The 23,948-nt window shown below is 45.3% G+C and overlaps 1 protein-coding gene across 2 annotated transcripts; it reads right to left on the bottom strand.

The window, feature by feature from the left end:
• PHF1 (PHD finger protein 1) lies at nt 1–21,912 on the bottom strand. 2 transcript variants are annotated; one of them, XM_018558143.1, is made up of 14 exons: nt 21,687–21,911; nt 20,355–20,436; nt 20,143–20,238; nt 17,930–18,030; nt 15,300–15,448; nt 15,023–15,118; nt 12,596–12,664; nt 11,820–11,943; nt 11,548–11,615; nt 10,004–10,147; nt 8,048–8,162; nt 3,322–3,419; nt 1,692–1,769; nt 1–658 (listed from the first exon to the last, which is right to left on the bottom strand). In XM_018558143.1, the coding sequence occupies exons 1-14, from the start codon at nt 21,858–21,860 to the stop codon at nt 415–417; spliced, it is 1,638 nt and encodes a 545-aa protein (XP_018413645.1). In that variant the 5' UTR covers nt 21,861–21,911; the 3' UTR covers nt 1–414. The 2 variants fall into 2 exon arrangements, 1 of the variants encoding a protein (XP_018413645.1); XR_001941336.1 differs by lacking the exon at nt 1–658 and having other exon boundaries at nt 8,048–8,151; nt 21,687–21,912.
• Between the last annotated feature and the right edge of the window lie 2,036 nt (nt 21,913–23,948).

Genomic DNA, 23,948 nt, shown 5'->3' with positions numbered 1-23,948 from the left:
GGGTCCATTTTGTTTTTTAATAATCCTTGACAGACATGAATGTGTTCCTCGGAGATGCTAACAGACAAGAACCTGCACAACTGTTCAACACACGGACACCATCTTAAGCCAGAGCTTAGACCAGACAGGACACCATACCTTCCATCTCACCTACTAAAGGATGTGATACAACAAAGCAAAAGAGGGAAAAAGAAAACAAATCGGATTTCCTTCATCAAATCGTCCCGCGGTACGCATGTAACACAGCCTCCGTGAGCTGACACCGTAAAAACACATGACGGGACGAGAAGCACAAGCACTGCTATGTACACGCGTGTACAGAGAGTTCAGAATCAGCCTTGCAGAGCTGTATATACAGTCAGCCAACATGTTGGGACCCGCGAAGGTAGCGCACAGGGGGCAGAGCGTGTCAGGTCAGAAGATGTCGCCTTGCTCATGCTCCACCAGGTACTGAATAGTCCCTTCTGCGGTGACCCGCTTGGCCAGCACGCGCATTCCCTGCTCTACAGTTTCTGACCAATCGCAGCCTTCCGAAGAGGAAGAGGATGAGGGCCGAGGAGGAGGCGATGAGGGTTTGCTCGGAGAGGCGACCGGGGCTGATGAGTCCAAAACTTCAGACAGCAGGGGGGAACCTTCTGAGACTGCAGGAGACGCCTCACTGAAACAAAAAAAGATCGACCATAGTGAGAAGACACAAAGAATAGAATGTGGTATTCCTCCTCCCCCTGCTCCTGTAGGAAAGGAGCTTCTAGTGCAGAAACAGGGACCCCAGCCCAATATGTTAATAATCAGGGATGCACCGATACCGAGTATTTGGGCGAGTACTCGTACTCGTACGCACCCAAATGCTCCCAATGCCTAGCCCCATAACGGAACTTCTTGTATCGGGAAGCCAGGCGACAAGTTTCCCCCGGCTTCCTGATTGGCCAGAAAACCGGCTCCATGCTTCCTCGTCACCTGGTGATGAGGGAGAATGGAGCAAGCATCTCAGGTAATCCAGAAGCTGGGCAGCGATTAATTACACTTAAAGTGACATTAAACCCTCCGATTTATTAACATAAAACAATACTGTAATGTGCGCCTTACTGTAATCCATGGTAGTTTCCCTTCTCTTTGCTGCTCTTCCTTTTAAATCCTCATGTCTTCTCATGCTGGGGGAGAACTTTCCTTTTGCAGCTCAGGGCCTCTTCCTGTAGTGCTGACTCAGGTTACAAGCCATACAAATCTATACACAGACACCGTGTGAGACAAGGCAGTCTGCTGCAAAACAGAAGTTCTGCCCAGCATGAGAACAGATACAGATTTAAAAGGAAGAGCAGCAAAGAGAAGGGAAACAACCATGGATTACAGTAAGGCGCACATTACAGTATTGTTTTATGTAAAAAAATCTGAGGGTTTAATGTCACTTTAATGGGACTTCCAGTATTGGTATCTGCGGGTACCATAGCGGTACTCATACTCGATACCGAAAAACGGGTATCAGGGCATCCCTATTAATAATAATTATTCTGTGCCGTCTGATTAATTGCTTATTTCATTGAAGTCTATGTGAACCCGATCTCTATCGTCTCAGAGGAGCTTTAACATGACAATGACATTTCAAAAGTCATTTTCAGCTGATGATGGTGCCATGAAGGTCCTTGTTGGTACAAACTACACACCGTCATCCTGTAGTCTGCATATAGTTTTACCTGGACTGCAGAGAAGCAGCTACGGGTCCGGAGGTGTTGGCAGAGGGGTGGAAAGAGGCAAACATCCGAATTGGAGGGCTGAAACCAAGAAATAAATCGTTATGAGGTGGACGCGGCCCTGACAAGGTGATACGATGTAGACAAAAATAAAACACACTATCATAAAAGTTTAGGGGCTCATTCCCACCAACCAGCAACAGGCTTGTTATCTGTGGAGCCGGTTCACACTAAGACCTCATTCACACAGCATAGAATCGGGCCGTACAGATCCGTGTGGCGTGCACGGTCGTATCGGGCCGTACCCGGGAAGGACAGGTGCTGCGTGTGATTGCGTGCAGCATCTGTACTCGGACACAGACAGGATGGATCCTGTCTGCGTCCAAGCACGGACACCTGGGCTCGTACGGATGTGCAGTTCGGGTGTGTTTATGACAGCGTACGGCCTTGTCCTCCCACAGGGAAGAACAGGCTGCTGCGCGCAATCACGCGCAGCACCTGTCCCTCCCGGGAACGGCCCGATACGGCCGTGCACGCCGTACGGCCCGATTCTACGTTGTGCGAATGAGGCCTAATGCACTGTAATGGTGTGCGCTTAAGATAAATTTATTATTATGCAGTGCATGGAGCATTCTGATAGGAGGAGAGAGTAGAGTGACCGAGAGATGAGCTCATCATTCTATTGCTTCTCTGTTCTCCTTAAGTAAAGAGAATGACCAAGTACAGTCACCAGGTAATGGTAACGGTGTAAAAAACTCTCCACTGGACCAGTGTGAAGCACAATACGGCCTCCTTAGCCGGCAGGTATCCCTTCCATCACAAATCCAAAAAATAAGGGGTGTGTCCTTCATTTTATGACGGTGGGTGAGGTCATGCAAGGAAGGCATTTTACCTTTATGGCTTTGGACCAACCTTACATCCAGAATAATTGGCTGACAGCAATGATACAGCTTCGTATTAAACAGCCATTTATTCCAAACTGCATGCAGCTGTTTCAGGCTTGTCAGCCATCGTCAGTGCAGTGTATGCACACCATGGCTTCTTTGGAGTAGGGCTTGAGAACCAACACAGTGGCTTAGTGGTTAGGACTTCTGCCTTGCAGCATTGATGTGCACTATCTGCATGGAGTTTGCATGTTCTCCCTGAGCTAGCATGGGTTACCTCCAGTTTCCTCCCACACTCCAAAGACATGCTAGTAGGTTTATTTGTCTCCTGTCTAAATGTGGCCCTAATATATTCTGAGTGGGCCCGAGATGGCTTCCCCAACAGCAGATACCTTTTACTTTCCTGTCATGGCTGAATAGAAGTCATTCAGATAAGCACAGCTCTGAAACGTTTGCATAGTTTCAGAGGTTGCCATAAAGCCCCGCCTCCATGTATTTCCACTGGTCCATGGACATCGTCACTGACCAATAGAAATTCCCAGCAGACAGAAGGGGTGGAGGCTTCTGTGCTATAAGGGAGTGCCAAAGCTCTACGTGGTCTAAGATTTGACTTTGAAAGGAAGATGTGGGGGGCCACTGAAGGTATGTGCGCCTCTACGTACCTGTGCTTCACATGTGCACCAGTTCTTCCCCCATAACACCAAGCAGATTAGAGCTGAGCTGATGAAAACCACATCTGCATCACTCACCTCTGCAGGCAGCGCGCTCCGGTGCGTCTGAAGTTGTAGGTGCTGCCGCGGTATCCCACATACTCTTGGTTAGGACTGAGTGGATTTTGTATCGCTTCCTGCAACAAAGACAGACAATGAAGTTGAATGAGATCACTAACGCGGTCAGTCCCAAGTGGTCTTCAGGGACTGGGTAGGGTTTACCCCAGTGGTGGTCAACTGGAAAATTATAGAGGGCCTCAAGTTCAGCCCTCAACACTCCCAAAGGGCTGCAATAATAGCAGCCCTCGCATGTGTTAATGCTTTGAGGTGAGTCTATCCAAAATGGACAATAAGGCACTGAAAGTTTGGGTTCTGATGCATTTTGTTACATAAGCCCTATAGTTAGTGGCAGCAACAGTAAATAACCGCATTGCTGGTCAATGGCAGTGCTGTTAACCCCTTTCCCCTCCGCACATTGCTGGTCAGTGCCTACCTGATCACATGCTCCGGTGCAGCAATCTCCCTCCCATCCGGCCTGGATGTACTATAGGTGCTCCTCCAGTGCCGGGTGTTCTGCATTTCGGCATGTCGTTACCCCTTTGGCAAACTGGCCACAAGTGCCCAACAGTTGGAACACCCAGCCCAGGACACAATGGGCCACACACAGAGAGAGCCAGCGGGCCACATGTTGGGCACCAGGGGTTTAGACGGACACTCGAGCCCTGCTCTATTGAATCTTATTAATTTATCATAATATTATTTGTCCAAGGGTGTCAGAATCTCTTTTTATTTCATATGAGTGCCACTTAATACTCTTTTAGAAACTCTCCTGAAGTCAGAAGCTCCCTACCTTACAATAAAGCCATAACTTTCCTATTATTCTAGTTCTGGGTTAGCTCAGCCTTTTTCCCTCACATGAACCCTTGAAATCATTTTTCCCTCTCAGGGAACCCCCGCTAAAATGAATTTATTGAGGATCAGTGGGAAGAATGCCCCTTACGTTGGTGATCAGAGAAGAATGCCCCTTACGTTGGTGATCAGAGAAGAATGTCCCTTACATTGGTGATCAGTGAGAAGAATGTCCCTTACATTGGTGATCAGAGAAGAATGTCCCTTACATTGGTGATCAGAGAAGAATGTCCCTTAAATTGGTGATCAGAGAAGAATGTCCCTTGCATTGGTGATCAGAGAAGAATGCCCCTTACATTGGTGATCAGAGAAGAATGCCCCTTACGTTGGTGATCAGAGAAGAATGCCCCTTACGTTGGTGATCAGAGAATGCCCCATACAGCAGCAGTAAGAATGCCCCTTACGTTGGTGATCAGAGAAGAATGCCCCTTACGTTGGTGATCAGAGAAGAATGTCCCTTACATTGGTGATCAGAGAAGAATGTCCCTTACATTGGTGATCAGAGAAGAATGTCCCTTACATTGGTGATCAGAGAAGAATGTCCCTTACATTGGTGATCAGAGAAGAATGTCCCTTACATTGGTGATCAGAGAAGAATGTCCCTTACATTGGTGATCAGAGAAGAATGTCCCTTACATTGGTGATCAGAGAAGAATGTCCCTTACATTGGTGATCAGAGAAGAATGTCCCTTACATTGGTGATCAGAGAAGAATGTCCCTTACATTGGTGATCAGAGAAGAATGTCCCTTACATTGGTGATCAGAGAAGAATGTCCCTTACATTGGTGATCAGAGAAGAATGTCCCTTACATTGGTGATCAGAGAAGAATGTCCCTTACATTGGTGATCAGAGAAGAATGTCCCTTACATTGGTGATCAGAGAAGAATGTCCCTTACATTGGTGATCAGAGAAGAATGTCCCTTACATTGGTGATCAGAGAAGAATGTCCCTTACATTGGTGATCAGAGAAGAATGTCCCTTACATTGGTGATCAGAGAAGAATGTCCCTTACATTGGTGATCAGAGAAGAATGTCCCTTACATTGGTGATCAGAGAAGAATGTCCCTTACATTGGTGATCAGAGAAGAATGTCCCTTACATTGGTGATCAGAGAAGAATGTCCCTTACATTGGTGATCAGAGAAGAATGTCCCTTACATTGGTGATCAGAGAAGAATGTCCCTTACATTGGTGATCAGAGAAGAATGTCCCTTACATTGGTGATCAGAGAAGAATGTCCCTTACATTGGTGATCAGAGAAGAATGTCCCTTACATTGGTGATCAGAGAAGAATGTCCCTTACATTGGTGATCAGAGAAGAATGTCCCTTACATTGGTGATCAGAGAAGAATGTCCCTTACATTGGTGATCAGAGAAGAATGTCCCTTACATTGGTGATCAGAGAAGAATGTCCCTTACATTGGTGATCAGAGAAGAATGTCCCTTACATTGGTGATCAGAGAAGAATGTCCCTTACATTGGTGATCAGAGAAGAATGTCCCTTGCATTGGTGATCAGAGAAGAATGCCCCTTACATTGGTGATCAGAGAAGAATGCCCCTTACGTTGGTGATCAGAGAAGAATGCACCATACATTGGTGATCAGAGAAGAATGCCCTACACGTTGGTAATCAGAGAAGAATGCCTCATACGTTGGTAATCAGAGAAGAATGCCCCTTACGTTGGTGATCAGAGAAGAATGCCCCACACGTTGGTGATCGGAGAAGAATGCCCCACACGTTGGTGATCACAGAAGAATGTCCCTTACGTTGAGAAGAATGCCCCTTACGTTGGTGATCAGAGAAGAATGTCCCTTACATTGGTGATCAGAGAAGAATGTCCCTTACATTGGTGATCAGAGAAGAATGTCCCTTACATTGGCGATCAGAGAAAAATGCCCCTTACGTTGGTGATCAGAGAAGAATGTCCCTTACATTGGTGATCAGAGAAGAATGCCCCATATGTTGGTGATCAGAGAAGAATGCCCCATATGTTGGTGATCAGAGAAGAATGCCCCATATGTTGGTGATCAGAGAAGAATGCCCCATATGTTGGTGATCAGAGAAGAATGCCCCATATGTTGGTGATCAGAGAAGAATGCCCCATATGTTGGTGATCAGAGAAGAATGCCCCATATGTTGGTGATCAGAGAAGAATGCCCCATATGTTGGTGATCAGAGAAGAATGCCCCATATGTTGGTGATCAGAGAAGAATGCCCCATATGTTGGTGATCAGAGAAGAATGCCCCATATGTTGGTGATCAGAGAAGAATGCCCCATATGTTGGTGATCAGAGAAGAATGCCCCATATGTTGGTGATCAGAGAAGAATGCCCCATATGTTGGTGATCAGAGAAGAATGCCCCATATGTTGGTGATCAGAGAAGAATGCCCCATATGTTGGTGATCAGAGAAGAATGCCCCATATGTTGGTGATCAGAGAAGAATGCCCCATATGTTGGTGATCAGAGAAGAATGCCCCATATGTTGGTGATCAGAGAAGAATGCCCCATATGTTGGTGATCAGAGAAGAATGCCCCATATGTTGGTGATCAGAGAAGAATGCCCCATATGTTGGTGATCAGAGAAGAATGCCCCATATGTTGGTGATCAGAGAAGAATGCCCCATATGTTGGTGATCAGAGAAGAATGCCCCATATGTTGGTGATCAGAGAAGAATGCCCCATATGTTGGTGATCAGAGAAGAATGCCCCATATGTTGGTGATCAGAGAAGAATGCCCCATATGTTGGTGATCAGAGAAGAATGCCCCATATGTTGGTGATCAGAGAAGAATGCCCCATATGTTGGTGATCAGAGAAGAATGCCCCATATGTTGGTGATCAGAGAAGAATGCCCCATATGTTGGTGATCAGAGAAGAATGCCCCATATGTTGGTGATCAGAGAAGAATGCCCCATATGTTGGTGATCAGAGAAGAATGCCCCATATGTTGGTGATCAGAGAAGAATGCCCCATATGTTGGTGATCAGAGAAGAATGCCCCATATGTTGGTGATCAGAGAAGAATGCCCCATATGTTGGTGATCAGAGAAGAATGCCCCATATGTTGGTGATCAGAGAAGAATGCCCCTTACGTTGGTGATCAGAACTCCATCCTTTCCGACAGGTAAAAAGATTATTCATGTCATGCCGCTGGCCCTGCCAGGTGCGTCTTGGAGCCGGAGTTATGCAGGTACCATCATATATGGGTCAATCAGTCACAACTCAAAGGATCCCCAAGGAACCCTAGTTGAGAACGGCTGGGTTAGAGTCTCTATCTGGGTCTTATCGCTCTCTGTGGTTCGTATTGGGGAGATTTCCCTTCACCTCCAGCGTGGTCACTGTGACAGGAAGTGAGGTAGCATACAGAGATGTCCCCTGCACACCATACAGCATGGTTATGTTATACATGTTCTGCACTAAAAAGAACTTTTGGATTTACTCCATCTTGTGCTGGTGATCTTCGTCGTTAACATCTCAGGAAGTGAGGTAGATCTTTTAATGAGGGTCACAGACAGCAGTAAAAACCTGACACTGGTCCTTCCGTCTCCCTATTCTATACAGAAAGAAGGTTTTATCTGGAGTTCTACTTCAAAGGAAACTTGTTGTGACAGAAATATGTACATCTGGAAGAGGGAGGTTGCACAACCTAGAACCATGAAGGAACTGTTTGATCAGGGCTACAAAGGATCATGGGAATCTCCTATAACCCCACAGACTAGTGTTGACTGAACTCTATGGACAGAACACCTCTCAATGCTCCTTAGCAGCCAGGGAAAGGGCATTTTCTGCATTTTCATTCCTAGTAAAATATAGAAGAGAATACAGAATGGACATCGAAATTCCGCATAGCATTACCTGGGTAACAGCTCTCTGCAGCTTCTGCCTCTCCTTCCGTGTCCTTTGAGCTATGCTTGGTGTCTTTTTTCTGTGTGGGGGGCGTGTCAGGACCCCCATCCTCCCTGAAAGGGAACTGCAAGAGATCTTTATATCCGCTCGCTGAGGAGGGGAAGGGAGACACGCGAGGCAAGCATGTTACATATACAGACAGGCTTATTCAGTAAGGCAAGGAGCAATCTGCTGTCTCCCATACCAACTCATCGCAATTAAAGTGTATCTCCTGCCAAAACCTTTTCATTCGTTTTGGATATACTGGGGGAATGGTTAGAACCACTGTAAGGCTTTTACTGCTGTCTTAGATTTCGTTGGGGAGATTTCCCTTCACTTCCTGTCCTGGTGGCACCCTGCCAAATGATGACCACACCTAAATGGGGACATTGGAAGCAATCAAAACCTGGCAGGAATACCAAATCTTCCCGACATTATTTAGGACTTGAAGAAAATTAGAAGTTTTGCCTGAAGCTGGTTTTTAACAATGTCACCAAGACAGGAAGTGAGAGGAAATCTCTAAAAGGGATACACACAGCTATTTTGTTGGAGCTCATTAAAGTGACATTAAAAGCAATTTTTTTTTCCCCTCACCCCAACGTTAAGTAAAGCACTTACCTTAAATGATGTCTTTTAATCCGATCTTCTTCTTTCCTGATGTGTTTCTTCTCTCCAGCGAGTCTCTGATCCAGCGCTGACTCCTCTGAGCTTGCTGGTACTTCCTGTCCCACAATGTCTGCATGCGGGTGCACACTGTCCATAGACTTACCTGTTGTCTCTCCTCGCGTCCCGGCCGAAAATGTGAACTGCGCATGCGCCCGCCCCAAGATGCTTTGCGGCCGCCCGAGCAGTTTCACATTTTCGGACAGGAGCCCTCGGGGAAGACACAGGTAAGTTTAAACCGCTGTTAACGTGTTTTTTATAAACGTTTTGCATATATCTACTGCTTGCTAGCGGTAGATATATGCAAAAAAAAGCTGAGGCTTTAATAACCCTTTAAGTTAGACATGATTTGGAAACAATTGAGTTATATTGCCGCCTACAGGAGGATATGGGCACAACCCCCTCCCACTCCCAGTATGTCTCAGCTTGGAAAAAAACAGTACTAGATCAAAAAACAGAGGGGTGGGGCCTGTGCCCCTTACTGCCTTCCCCTGGATCAAACACATAAAACACACACATGCAGAGGTTGAACTTATTGGACCTGTGTCTTTCTTTCGACATTACAGCCATTAAACTAACTCCAAGAAATAGATATTACGGTACAGATACAAAAATCACATTTTCTTTCTTGTTCGATAAGGGACACATTGGGGTATTGACGTGATCTGGAGAAGGTGCGCATGGCAACCAATCAGCTTCTAGCTCTCATTTTCAAACTTTAACTGAGCAAGCTGAAGAGAGAAGATGATTGGTTGCCATGCACAGCTGCTCCAGATTCTGTCTGCTCCAGTTTTATCCAATTCCCCTCCCCATAGGATTCAGAGACACTTGGAACATCCATAAGCAGTCCAACTAAAGGGTGGGCAAAAGTAACAAAACACCAACAGGCCCACATAACAAAGCAACAAAACCTGTTGTTGTAAAAAAACCTTCTTTGTAAAAGAGGATAAGTAAAAACCCCTGTCAGCTTTTTATAGCTGTGCGGTCCTGTTGCAGAGTGTTCCTCCCCATCCCGCAATTAAAAACCTGAGAGATGTTCTAACCCTTCCACCCCCCCTGTTCAAAACAAAATGTAAAAGTTTGGGCTGGAGTTACACTTCAATTTAATTTACTGGTCCGACTGGTCCGTAAACTGAAAGCTGATAGGTTGCTATGAGTTAGCCCACTTTTGACATTATTGCTGCTCTTTGCACCCCCTTACTGAATAAACCTGAGAGGTAGCAGACGTGAATGTTAGGCGGATGGTAGGTCAGGGTCCCTCACCTTACACAAGGAGTGGGGCTCCTCCTTACATCTGTCTCCTGTAGCCTCAGCTCAGTCACTGTACTCTGTGGGGCGGGAGGGGGGACACGGCTCTGAAGCCCAAATAGACACTTTTTTTTCTTGATCTCCTTCCCAGAGATAAACCTGAGAACAAGAGAGATAATCCAACATCACTCACACACATATCAATGGACATGAAAATAAATACACTGCACTCCTTGTTCCATCATTTATTGGCCTTAAAAAGTAATCAATAAGCTTCATACAGCTTGCCCATAAAGCCCCCATCTCTAGTAAAAGTCAAGAGACAGGTGTGGACCTGTAAATAACCCTGGCAAGCTGAGATGCTGTGCCAATGCCAATGTAGATAAAAGTCTGTCTCCCAAGTGGCAGCAGAGGTTTGGTTTAAAAAGTACCCACTAGACTCCGAGATATAATTCCAGGCGCTATCTACCTTGAGTCTGCTGCTTCTCCTTATATATATGGGGGGGGGTCTCCGGTTAAGATGGTTGCTTTCCACAATCCAGATTGATGGGATTTCACTCCACAATGTTACAGCACTTGTGTGACTGCGATGGGGATATCAGAATGGAAGGTGCAAGCTGTCTGGTGTGATCTAACTAGAAATGTACTCACTGTTTTGCTGATCTCCGGCATGTTTTATCCTGGAAATGATCGTGTGTCTATTTGTCTTAATTTGCTTTTGATGATTGCATTTCAATATTAATATGAAGTCAATACGGAGTTTATGTTATGGTATGGTATAGTATAGTATGAGGTATAGTATGGGGGTATAGTATGGGGTATAGTTTGGGGTATAGTATGAGGTATAGTGTGAGGTATAGTATGGGGTATAGTATGGGGTATAGTATGGGGTATAGTGTGAGGTATAGTATGGGGTATAGTATGGGGTATAGTATGGGGTATAGTGTGAAGTATAGTATGGGGTATAGTATGGGGTGTAGTATGGGGTATAGTATGGGGTATAATATGGGGTATAATATGGGGTATAGTATGGGGTATGGTATGGGGTATAGTATGGGGTATAGTATGGGGTATAGTATGTGGTATAGTATGGGGTATAGTGTGGGGTATAGTATGTGGTATAGTATGTGGTATAGTATGGGGTATAGTATGGGGTATAGTATGAGGTATAGTATGGGGTATAGTATGAGGTATAGTATGGGGTATAGTATGAGGTATGGTATGGGGTATAGTATGGGGGTATAGTATGTGGTATAGTATGTGGTATAGTATGGGGTATAGTATGGGGTATAGTATGGGGTATAGTATGAGGTATAGTATGGGGTATAGTATGATGTATAGTATGGGGTATAGTATGGGGTATAGTATGGGGTATAGTATTAGTTAGACCTATTTTTAATAGTAACTCTCAAGCAACCAGAAACTACAATCCCCGTAGATGCCGGATAACAGGGAGTTTACTGTATTACTAAGCATTATGTCATGGTGATATAAATATGGGAAACACATAAACAGGGATTCATATGACAGGACAGAGGAATATCTTGTCTGGCTCTTACCTGTCTTTCTGAGCTGTCAGAGCGTGAAGCAGATTGGAGTACCGTTCTGATCGAGGAGTATCTGTGAGCTGAAAAGGACATTGTGTTACAGTGGGAGTAACAGTCGCACATCAGATTTCACATCCCAGAGTTCCACTTTAAAGAGATATTATTATCCACACAGAAAACATGGAAGCGACAGCGCCACCATTTAAGCAAAGTGTACACTTGTTCAAAGAGGGGGAAAGAGGACAAATCAACGGGATGAATATGTTACCGACAGACCCACTTACATCTCCTAATAACAGACTCTCCCAGTTCTCGTTCACAAAGGAAAGGATCTCCCGCTCGAAATCAAAATATTTCTTCTTACAACAAATACTGAGGTGATAGAGGACAAGGTGAGAGACGTCAACCCTGCAGGTCACAAAGAAAAAAAGTTATACTACTAGATGACCTTTGACGGATTTGTTATGTGAAAATACTATTCTAAAAATGAACTTTAGGAATACAATGAAAAAACACAAATGTATTTACTTTTGCATTTCGTATACAGCTAGTTCAAGTACCTACAATTGCATTTATATTAGCTACATGTGATCCCCTGCCCTGCGAATCATGCTCCACTACACTGCATAGTGCTGCTAATCTGAGAGCTTGCTGATGGAGGGGGGCAGTGATGACCTCCTCAGTGTTCTTAGGCTGGGTTCACACCTAGGCGTATTGAATATGTGTGTTGTAAAGTAGTCACTCCTGTGATGGACTACAATCTTAATACAAATTAGTAAACTAAACATGAGATTGTAGTCCATCACAGGAGTGACTACGTTACAACACACACAGGGACCATGGGGAACACAAGTAGCCCCCCCTCCAGAAGGAAGGACAGTGTCAGCGCCAATTCAGAGATGATTGGAGGATCTACAGCCCAGTGATACACAAATAAGATACATTGTTGTGAATAGTTAAGGTACCTGAATGTATTTTTAAGGTTTAACTCCGGAGTTTAGTGTCACTTTAGGTAAAATGATCATAAATACATCTTAGGGGCAGGTAGCAGATCACTCACCATGCCAGGGGAAGTCTCCAGGCGTTTTCTGGACCTCGCGTACAGACTGAGCAGTCGAAAACGTAAAACCTGACGTAAAACAGAATGTCCCATTTTACAATTTGCTTTTCAGACACATTGCAACTGAACAATCCCAAGCCACCAAGACTATTGTGTCCCACTCTTATCCTTCATATGCATTTGGTGCTGGGTAAGGAAGGGCAGCCATTGCACATGTAACTCCAAGATGCATTTACCTGCCTCACCTGGCATATCGCCAACAGCGATGGTGCCTGCTCTACCGCCATCGCTTCACCCATTCTTTTAAATGGCTCCCCAGAAACAGAGTTCTCAAAATGACATCAGGAGGGAATGGCAAATGGGAAACCTCACTAACATCCTGATTCTGGCGACAGTGGAGAGCATCTGAATCTGCACACAGCTGACAGTTTTCATCATCGCTTCCATAGAAAATAAACTTTATCCCATTTCTTTACTGTACTGAGCAAAGTGGGGAAGGGTTAGAATCTCTCTCAGGTGTTTAGTGCTGCAATTGTGCCGGGAAGGGTTCTTTCACACGTATGTTGAGGATTTGATGAAACAGCAACACTGGTTAACGCGCCTATAGCATTTTCAAGGCATTAAAGGAGAACTATGGGGTCAGGGCTTTTCCCCATAGTTCTCCTACGGGTAACGGGAGGACACAAACTAGCGTCCTCCCGTCACCCAAAGCTCACTATACCGCATGCTACAGCTGAGACGCCGCAGCCGGGACGGATCCTGACATTACTGTCTGGATCCACCCAGCTGCGTGAGTGACAGCTGGCTCTGCCTATCTAGAGGCAGAGCCAGCTGTACCCGCACCACCCTCCCCGTCCGTTCCGCCAGTCAGCGCTGGAGGATCGGACAGGGGAAAGGGAGATTCCCTGCAGGGAGCCGTGAGTGGCAGGCACGGCTCTCTGCAGGGACAGGATCGTGAAGTGAGCGAACGCCGGTATTTGTTCGCTCACTTCCCGATCTATTGAGCTGACGCGTGACAGTTTCATTGTCACAGGTCGGCTAGAACTATGAGGCTGATTTTCACTCACCTCATAGTTCTCCTTTAAGGAGACATCAAAACAATTGCAAAATGTCCTGCAAGTAGATTCAATATACTTCAATTGGGGCATTTGGCCAGCAGCAGTGCCTCCAGAATGCGACATTCACTCTATTTTTTGACACACATTAATGCAACACGACACTAACACCCATGTGTGAAAGGCACTGGGCAGTTTCTATTGCATTATCCCACATCAGCGCCAATAGGAGGCAGGGAGGTGTTAAAAACTCTTCTCTGATGCCTGGTTTTAACACACGTGTGGAAGAGGCCTTCGGGAGTGATCAGCTTTGGCTGGGTGTCCTTGGAACAGGAAGTGAGGGAAAATCTTCCCATTGGAGACATGGACAGCAAAAAAAAAAAGAAAAAAAGCCTGTTAGAGGTTGTAACCCTTCCCAACAATGTAAAACTAAAAATACCCATGGCTGGAGTTTGCTTCGAAATACAAATATACACAGCACACGGGCAAGCTTATCCAGGAATTCATCTATTACTAGTGTACCTGGACTACAGAGTTTGTTCGGTAAGGCTGAATGAAGTGCAATAATTGTATGGAACATAGTGGTATGGACGGAGATGCCAAAGTCCCAGGACTCAGCCTCTGGGGCAGGGATGGGCAACTCCAGCGGTTTTGGAACTACAAGTCCCATGAGGCATTGCAAGACTGACAATGACAGGCATGACTTCCAGATGTAGATGCATGTTGGGATTTGTAGTTAAAATACAGTTAAAGAGGCAGAGTTGCCCACCCCTGCTCTGGGGGAAGCTATTTGTAGCCTCTCCTGTGTGGCTGCAGACGGGTTCTCCTGCCATCCAGATGCAGCCTGAGAGAGTTTGGTTCGTTATTTATCAAATGAAGGTTAGACCCAAAGCAGAATACTCAGAGATGTCCACTATTGCGGACATATAGGAAAATATCTCCATGTGTTATAAATGGCATTTTGGGGCTTCAGTCTGAATGCTAAGGTAGGTGGGCCATACCAGCGTGAACCATGGACTGAGGCATGTGCACTATGACTTGGCTCAGGTATGAATTCTTGCTTTGATGAGGGTCCTGCCATAGAGCCATAGAGAATATGAAATATGGACCACTACTGGCTGCGCCAAACCACTATGACATATTAGTGCAGCACCCCTTAAAACACCTACATATTTTCTTCCCCAACTACAGGCACCTCCCACTTATTATCCATAGATCCGTCCTGCACTGGGGGGCTCAGGAAGATTGTCTGCCCTCGAGCTTATGCTTGTTCTGAACACTGAAACAGGCGCATCTCTATGTCCACAGGCTATGACATGTACCTCATGAAAGCACCTAGTAGCTTTAATGTCCCCGTCCATTAAACACAAACCTGTCTCCGTACAAAAGCGGTTTGCTCAGACACTGTGTACAAGCCTCATGGAACCACTGAAGACAGCGACAACACTGAAGCATCTTCATGTTCCATCTGTGGAAACAGAGATCTGTGTGTATATGTGTACACATAAACAACCATCAATGCATAACACATCCCGCTATTAAATGTTCAACATTCATACTTACACCACTCCGGGACCCACCCGTTCCACCTGCCCTCCCATCCCTTTAGCCACCACCACCCGTCCCTTTGTTACTTACGCCATACTTACTCTCCAGGCCCCCCGCAGTAGCAGTAACACTGTTGTTTATTGGTTAAGTGAAGTGGGTCCCACTCTAAAGACTTCAACTGATAGGGCAAAGACAGTTTCATGTGCAGCATTGAGCGGGCATAAGGGCCCTTCTTGAGAGCGCCACCTCTCTAAAAAAAAGCAAAGGTTTAGTCCAGCAGATTGACCATAGAATACAAGTGTAATGACCAATTGGGGATCATGTGAGGTACCACACGGCAACAGTGTATTCAACAACGCATATATTTCAATAATGGATTTTTCAGATACCCACATAAGAGAACTTCTTTATTTTATATGTAAAATATCATTAAAATGTTCAAATAAAAACTTAAACTTGTGAATTGATATATGTGCCAAAAGTAAGCCATCTTATCCAGTGTACCTGTTAAAACCAGAGGGGGTACATACACTATATTGGCAAAAATATTGGGACACCCCTCCAAATCATTGGATTCAGGTGTTCCAATCACCTCCATGGCCCCCGGTGTATAGGATGAGGCTCCTCGGCATGCAGACGCTTCTACATACATTTGTGAAAGAATGGGTCGCTCTCAGGAGCTCAGTGACTACAAGCGTGGTACCGTGATAGGTTGTCACCTGTGCAATAAGTCCATCCGTGACATTTCCTTGCTACTAAGTATTCCGCGGTCACCTGTTAGCGGTATTATAACAAAGTGGAAGCAACTGGGAACAACAGCAACTCAGCCACGAAGTGCTAGGCCACGTAAAATGACAGAGCGGGGTCAGCGCATGCTGAAGCGCACAGTGCGCAGAAGTCGCCAACTGTCTGCAGAGTCAACAGCTACAGACCTCCAAACTTCGTGTGGCCTTCAGATCGGCACAACAACAGTGCGTAGAGAGCTCCATGGAATGGGTTTGTGTAAAGATTGGTGGAGGGGGGATTATGGTGTGGGGTTCATTTTCAGCGGTTGGGCTTGGCCCCTTAGTTGCAGTGAAGGAAACTCTTAAGGCATCAAGATATTTTGGACAATTTCATACTCCCAACCAGTGCACAAAGCAAGATCCATAAAGACATGGATGAGCGAGTTTGGGGTGGAAAAACTTGACTGGGCTGCACAGAGTCCTGACCTCAACCCGATAGAACACCTTTGGGATGAATTAGAGCTGAGACTGCGAGCCCGGCCTTCTCCTCCAACATCAGTACCTGACCTCACAAATGGTCCAACATTCCCATAGACACACTGCTAAGCCTTGTGGACGCCTTCCCAGAAGAGTTGAAGCTGTTATACCGGCAAAGGGCGGAGCCAACCCAATACTGAACCCTACGGACTAAGACTGGGATGCCATTAAAGTTCATGTGCGTGTAAAGGCCGGCGTCCCAATACTCGCAATATAGTGTATATTATCCCAAGTAAGATTATGAATTATTATGTACATATGGATGTTATCATGTCTGTTTAGATATATTATAGGGTTGTACAGATACCCAGTACAGTACTCGGTACAAGTACGAGTACATGTACCGATACTTTTGAGCTCCAAGACTACACTAGAGAAAGATTCAAAAATTAGGAGGTAGCTGTCATGCGTAAGGAGCACACGGAGCTCCCGGGATTTGTACCTCTCGGTTTTAATGTACGATTTTGTTTTTATAAATATAAATAAAGGGATGCACAGATACCAGTTTTGCGAGTACGAGTACTGGTACTTGCCGAGTACTTACAAGTACGAGTACTGATACATTTTTGTTTATTGTCATGTGACAGTTTTTCTAAAACAATACAGACTAAGGCCTGGTTCACACCTGAACGTTTTGTAGCGCGTTCAACGCTCGACGAACGCTCTACAAAACGCTCAAACATCTAAATCCCATTGTATTCAATGGGTCTGGTTCACACCTTGCCGTATTTCCGCGCGTCCGAACGCGATACAAAACGGCCTACGCCCAAAGAAGTACATGTACTTCTTTGGGGCGTTTTGGTCTCGCGTTTTCATTGGGATACAGCCAAGTAGCCCTCGGAAACGGGCGTTTGTCGCGCGTTTTTTTACCGCGAATCACGGTAAAAACACGCGTCGCGCGACAAACGCGCATTTTCAATACGCCTAGGTGTGAACCCAGCCTAATGATTTTAGGACAGTGGTGGAGCGCCAGAGCCAGATCACAGCTGCAACCTCTGCAACCCTGGTAGTTCTCATGAAAATGCCAAGTATCTGCACTGGTACTTGAAAAGTATCTGTGCATCCCTAATATTATATTCATCTTCATTTTCATCTATGTTATACTTACCATATGTCTGTATCAACAGCTTAGATACTTCTGAACACGTAGAGTACAGCCTATCCAAAAAAATTATCCGGTTCATCTGTTGCGTTTGATGCACGTTCATAAAGGATGGTATGACACTGATTATAATATACTACTACTATGTTGAGGGTGATATTAGATATGTGCATTGTAGCCACAATTATCAATTCACAAAATGTATATTTTTATTTGAACATTTTAATGATAAGTTATATACAAAAATAGAAGTTCTCTTATGTAAAAACTATAACTTGTACCAGGGTGGGTACCTGTAAAGTCCGTTATTGAAATTGATGTGTTGTTGAATAGCTAGACTACAAGTGACAGAAGAGAATAGATATACCTTGGTAGCCACAGCAAAGACACATTGTCTGCACATCCAGGAACTGCCGGGACTATCTGTATCGCTGGGGACGCTGGGGACATGGCATTCCTGGTGATAGGCTGCAAAACACAAAGCAAGGATTAGTATAGTTAATAATGTCCCATGAAATACCAGCAACGCTTCGGGATATCCTGAAATGCCTCTAGATAGGCGGAGCCAGCTGTCACTCACACAGCTGGGTGGATCTCAACAGTAATTGCGGCGGCGGTCTCAGTATACCGCGAGTTGTAGCTCGCTATATACTGAGCTTAGGGTGACGGGAGGACGCTAGTTTTTGTCCTCCCGTTACCCTTAGGAGAACTGTGGGGAAAAGCACTGACCCCATAGTTCTCCTTTAAATGACTTGAAACCCCCAAAAATCTATAAACCAGTCCCTCAAGAGAATGTCATTTGGCAAGAAACTCAAATAGAGCCCTGAGTGACACTGACCGAGTCAGTCTACAGTACATATATTACATTACAAAAATAAATCAAAATCTTTTAAAAATTATATAAATTGTTTTTGTCCATTTGTAAGCCTACGGTACAAAAACCTGAGCATGGTATTTAGTAAAACAGTGTACCAAATAAAATCCCTTTATGCCCTTAAAACACAATGTATTACCTATTATTATTAAACATTGCAAAGTTTGCTCTAATTGTTTAAAGTGTCAGCTGGAGTTGGACTTTTATTTGTTTCTTGCTTACATAGGCCTCATTCACACACCCTAAATTGGCCATGGTGAGGCAAGTATACTGTGGATGCCTGCTGTCAAGTGTTCCGCAGATAGTGTCCAGGGGCAAACATCTGTCCCTAACCGCAGATAACCGCTGGATGTGTGGATACAGACTGAGGGGCTGCCACTTATCAGGAACACATGGGATCCCGGCCGCAGGTATCCGCAGTATACTTGCTGCACCCTGGGCGATTTTTGAAATGACAACAAAGTCACCTTTAGAAATGTTTAGTGATGACAATCTACAAGCACATACCTCTAGATAATTACCGGCTTTGTATTCTTTATATACCTTATTTTTCTTTTCCTCCCCATTCTTCTGACAGCGGCCATTTTAACAGGGCAGATTAATATATCTCCCTTTACTTCCTGGAACTCTGGCACGTGTGACTAGGACATGTGACCACGCACATCATCTCAGGGGGAGGAAAATGCCTTTCCCTGAGATCTCATGAGATTACAAATGAGATTTCCCACCAATGCTCTGCTGATGTCACCTTCCCAGGATGCAAATCTTGGGCACATTATATCACTAATGACAAAGAGGACCAGGAAGTGGAAAAACAATAACTGTAAGTAAAAGCAAAATATATTTATTTAGCTAATGAATGCAAGATGATTTAATATCAGCATGTAGAGCTGCATACTGCTGTGATTTATAGAGAAAGGGGGTAAAGGTCAGCTTTAGGGTCTAAATAAAGCTGCTGTACATGACCATCAAAGACTACCCCGTCCTTCAAGATTTTACTGCAGAATGAACAGTGTTGTCACCCTATTAAAGGATTAGGAATAGTAAATGATCTACTAGCAGTATCAACAGCCAATAAAACTGTTATGTGGGGACTGCTTTGTTAAAGTGACATTAAACCCTCAGATTTGTTAACATAAACCAATACTGTAATGTGTGCCTTACTGTAATCCATGGTTGTTTCCCTTCTCTTTGCTGCTCTTCCTTTTAAATCCTCATGTCTTCTCATGCTTGGGGAGAACTTCCCTTTGCAGCTCAGGGCCTCTTCCTGTAGTGCTGGCTCAGGTTACAAACCTACACACAGACACCATGTATCCATTTCAGAGACAAGGCAGTCTGCTGCAAAACAGAAGTTCTGCCCAGCATGAGAACAGATACAGATTTAAAAGGAAGAGCAGCAAAGAGAAGGGAAACAACCATGGATTACAGTAAGGCACACATTACAGTATTGTTTTATGTTAAAAAATCTGAGGGTTTAATGTCACTTTAATGGTAGTGAGAGCCTGTTTCACATGTCATTTTCGTTTTTTTGGTTTCCACTTATACCAACGTATACTAACACTGGTCTGGGCATATCAAGGCTTCAATAACCTCTGGTCATGAAAGGGTTAGAGACCTATGGAATGCCTGACAACATGCAAAGTATTATAACAGCTAACACCATGAAGCGGAGATGACAGAAGGCAATGAGCTAGTTTTGTCCTCACCGTGCTTGCACTTCCCACAATGCACGAGTTTATTGTCAGAGGTACACGACTGTGAGTTACACACGCAGCACAGCTGCTCCTTCCCCGGGACGGCGGCTACGGAACAAGAAGAGAAGATAATTCATGAACCTGCCATGCGTGACGGCGGGAATTCCGCCATGAATTATTAATTATGTCAGTTACAGTCATCAAAGCGGAATCTGAGATCTTACGAGGAAAGATGTCCTTCCACAGCACTGAGAACTGGGAGTTATCTTCAAAGCGGACCAGGCACGTCTCCTGTGTGCTATCCACCTGTAAGCGGGAAGAGTTTATGAGATGTGAGTGAGAAGGTACATCCAGGAGGAGGTGAGGAGGCTGAGAGTGAAGGGTTGGCAAGCAAAGTGGTGACAGTATTCCCCAGATCATCTGACAACTTTCATTTTACGCCGGGGGGTTTGAATCTATTTGTTTTTTGTAAGGCACTGCGGGTATCCATATGAAAGACACTTTGATGCATCTTAATACTACAACCTAAACCCTGAACTCCAGGCAAACAGCTAAATACACATAAGGGAGCTGTTTTATCTGCCAAATGATTTGCATTATTGTCCAACCAGTCCTGGGATTTACACAGCTCTGACAAACGGCACTGCCCTGTATGGCAGTGCAGGAAACCTGATTATTCTTTGCTGCAGTTAAGTAACACTAAGGGCCGGTGCACACCTATGCGACACCGTACCGCGCGGCAATCGTGCACGATTCCGGGCAGATTGCGGCGCGGTAAGGAGTCGTATAGATGTGCACTGATCGCGCTGTAGGTGCCATTATTTTTCAATGGCAACCCAGTCGCGCCGGGCAGATCGCGCGGTACCTTTTTTCTGCGGTACATGATGCGCGGCTGCTTTAGCCGCAATCGTGTTCAGGAGGACGGGCGGAAGCGTGAAGGGAAACCACGCGATCCGCCCGGCGAGACTGGGATGCCAATGAAAAAAAAATCAGTGCACATCTATATGACTCCTTACCGTGCGGCAATCCGCCCGGAATCGATTGCCGCACGGTATGGTGTTGCATAGGTGTGCACCGGCCCTTAAAGGTCTTGTCCATCCCCCAGCCTATGACTAGACAGTGAAAAGAGAAGCAGGAGACTGATAAGCTTAGCTCTCTATCATTCTGCTCTCTTCTCCTATAAGCATGCTCATTTTGCTGCAGGACAACTGTTTCTCCCCCTTTCAGTCTGGGCTCTGCTGGGAAAAGCCCAGAGGCTGACACCAAGTTGAATTCAGATACTTACATTGCTTGTATTTATTAATTATTAAGTATTATTGAATACATGTTGCAATATTTTGTGCCTTTTATATCTACCTGGAGTTCAGCATTAACCACTTCCTGCGGGTTCACGTAAATGTATGTCATCCGCTGGAAGTGGTTATACCAGCAGGCGATTTCTGTTTAAATACAAGTGATTTGACGTCTATACAGGTGCCGGATCGCTTGTGTGGTGCGGCGCAGTGTCGTCGTTGCCCCCCCCCCGTTGCCGCTCTGTATATCAAAAGGGTCCTCACCTTCTTGATGATGCCCAGGTACAGCAGTCCGTCTGTCCACCGAGCTAGAACGTCTTGACCCTCCCAGAAGCGAGCCAGTGTCTGGAAACGGGGGCGCTTCACCAGAGCAGGGTTGACCCTGGGGCTGGTGGGAGTGGTACGGCTAGGTCGGGTCGGGGTCTCCCTTCCCTCCATCACATTTTAAAAAGAACCTGTAGAAACAAACCATAAAGGAAGTCAGAGAGAGAAGAGAAGTCTGGAAGAACGTTAATGATGATACAATCTGTCTGCATGAACTGATGGGGCAATACAAAGAGGAAGGAAAATGTGTAGAGGTCAACTGGAACCCACAACCACCAATTGGAACCCACAACCACCAATTGGAACCCATCTTTAGGACATCTTCAAACAGATAAGTTTAATCTGGTATACAAATCATCGCTGTTTCCTGCATTGAATAAAGCCAAAAGACTCTAAATCATGGGAACCAACAACCAAAATGAAGTATAATTTTTTAAGTGAACCTGAATAAACCGGGAGCTGACAATATCTTCTTGTGCATGATAGACGCAGGCTTGGTGGCTGCCGGCTTGCTCTTATTTTTACTGCCTAGTAAATCACTGACCAGGAACAAGTATGCCAGTCTGACAACACACTTATTTCGAAGCAGTGACTCACCAGGAAATAAAGCCAAGATCAAAACATTAGCCCTGGGGGCTGCCCCTTAAAAATTAATGGGCAATGGCAGCTCCCATCTCTATATCCTCATACATTTCTTTTAAAGTGTAACCATTTTGCATCAATTTTTTTAATGAAAGGTAGTTGTATAGCGCCAACAATTTACATTCACATCAGTCCCTGCTCTCAAGGGTCTTACAATCTAAGGCCCCTATCTCCCGTGTAGGCATACGCATACTTACTAGCACCAATTAACCTACCAGCATGTCAATTGAGTGTTGGAAGAAACCAGAGTACCCAGAGGAAACCCAAGCACATGCAAACTCCATGAGGTAGCTTCCTGGTTGGGATTCAACCAAGTATCTCAATGCTGCATGGCAGGAGGTCTAATCGCTCAACTTGACCGACTCAATATAATAAGCAGGGTCATCCCTATAATTGGGCTGCCTTAGGCCACACATGCCGCACCCCTTTCCAGCCAGAGTGCACCAGGTTGCTAAGAGCTCTTAGCAACCTGTGATGCTCTGGCTGGCCTCCAGCGCAGCTCCTAGCAACCAGTGATGTCAGTGAGTTGGGCGGCATGCGGGACACAAGTACCTTCCCCTTCTGGTAACCTGGGCAACCAACAACCCCCCCACCGGGAATGTGCACCGCCAGCAACCACCTACTTGCTGACCATTGAAGTGCCCAGTAGATGTTCCAGTTGTGCTAGTTGCTACAGGCATTGTACAGACTAGGGATGCACCGATACCGCTACTAGTATCGGGTATCGGTGCCGAGTGTTTGGGCCAGTACTAGGTTTGTTCTGAAGTTGAATTTGTATGTAAGTTGGAACAGGTAAATTTTTTAAATGCAGCTCCAGCCAAAAAAAAATGTTTTTAGTTTAGGATAGCATAGGGAAGGGTTAACCCCCTGTAATGTTTGTTTTGCTGTGTGTGCCCCTGTTCAGAAGATTTCACCTCACTTTCTGTCCCTGTGACAATTGGATTTTGAACATTTTGGGTTATCGTGGAAACAAGGATTGGTGGTAAAGCTTCAGTGGAGACACCCTTTTCCCATGATCACTCTTACAGGAGTGAATTTCCCTTCCTAGGGGTGGATTTCCGCTCACTTCCTGTTGTCTCAAGGACAGGAAGTGAGATTAAATCTTTCTAATGAGGATACAGATAGCAGTAAAAACCTCACAGTGACCCGGAAGAAGAGGCGGGCACCCCATATCTGCACGTCTAACAACAGCCAACTTCCTGTAATGTACGTACAGTACTACGAACCATCCCCAAAAAGGTGGGTACTCCTCGTCTGCACAAGTACGCTAGCATTACAACTACTGGAACGCTGCGCAGTACACTTTAGCTGCAGCCTGGGACCCCCTGCTGTACAGTAATAGCCTCCATTTGTAAGTAGGAATCGTATGTAAGTCAGATGTTTGTAACTCGGGGACTTCCTGTATACGTATATGATTCCCAGACCCGTATTGCTTTCTGGAGCTCCCGAATGCTATTCGGAAATTCGGACTCCTGAATGCAATTCGGGTCCAGGAGCTTCAGCTTCAGTATAATATCTGTATACGGTTTTCTGTGTTAGTTGCAACAAATATTCGTTCGT

The sequence above is a fragment of the Nanorana parkeri genome, unplaced genomic scaffold (genome assembly GCF_000935625.1).
Source record: "Nanorana parkeri isolate BGI_ZX_2015 unplaced genomic scaffold, ASM93562v1 scaffold321, whole genome shotgun sequence".
Taxonomy (NCBI): domain Eukaryota; kingdom Metazoa; phylum Chordata; class Amphibia; order Anura; family Dicroglossidae; genus Nanorana; species Nanorana parkeri.
Note: the sequence above shows the minus strand (reverse complement) of the source record. Positions and strands in the feature narration are given on the sequence as shown.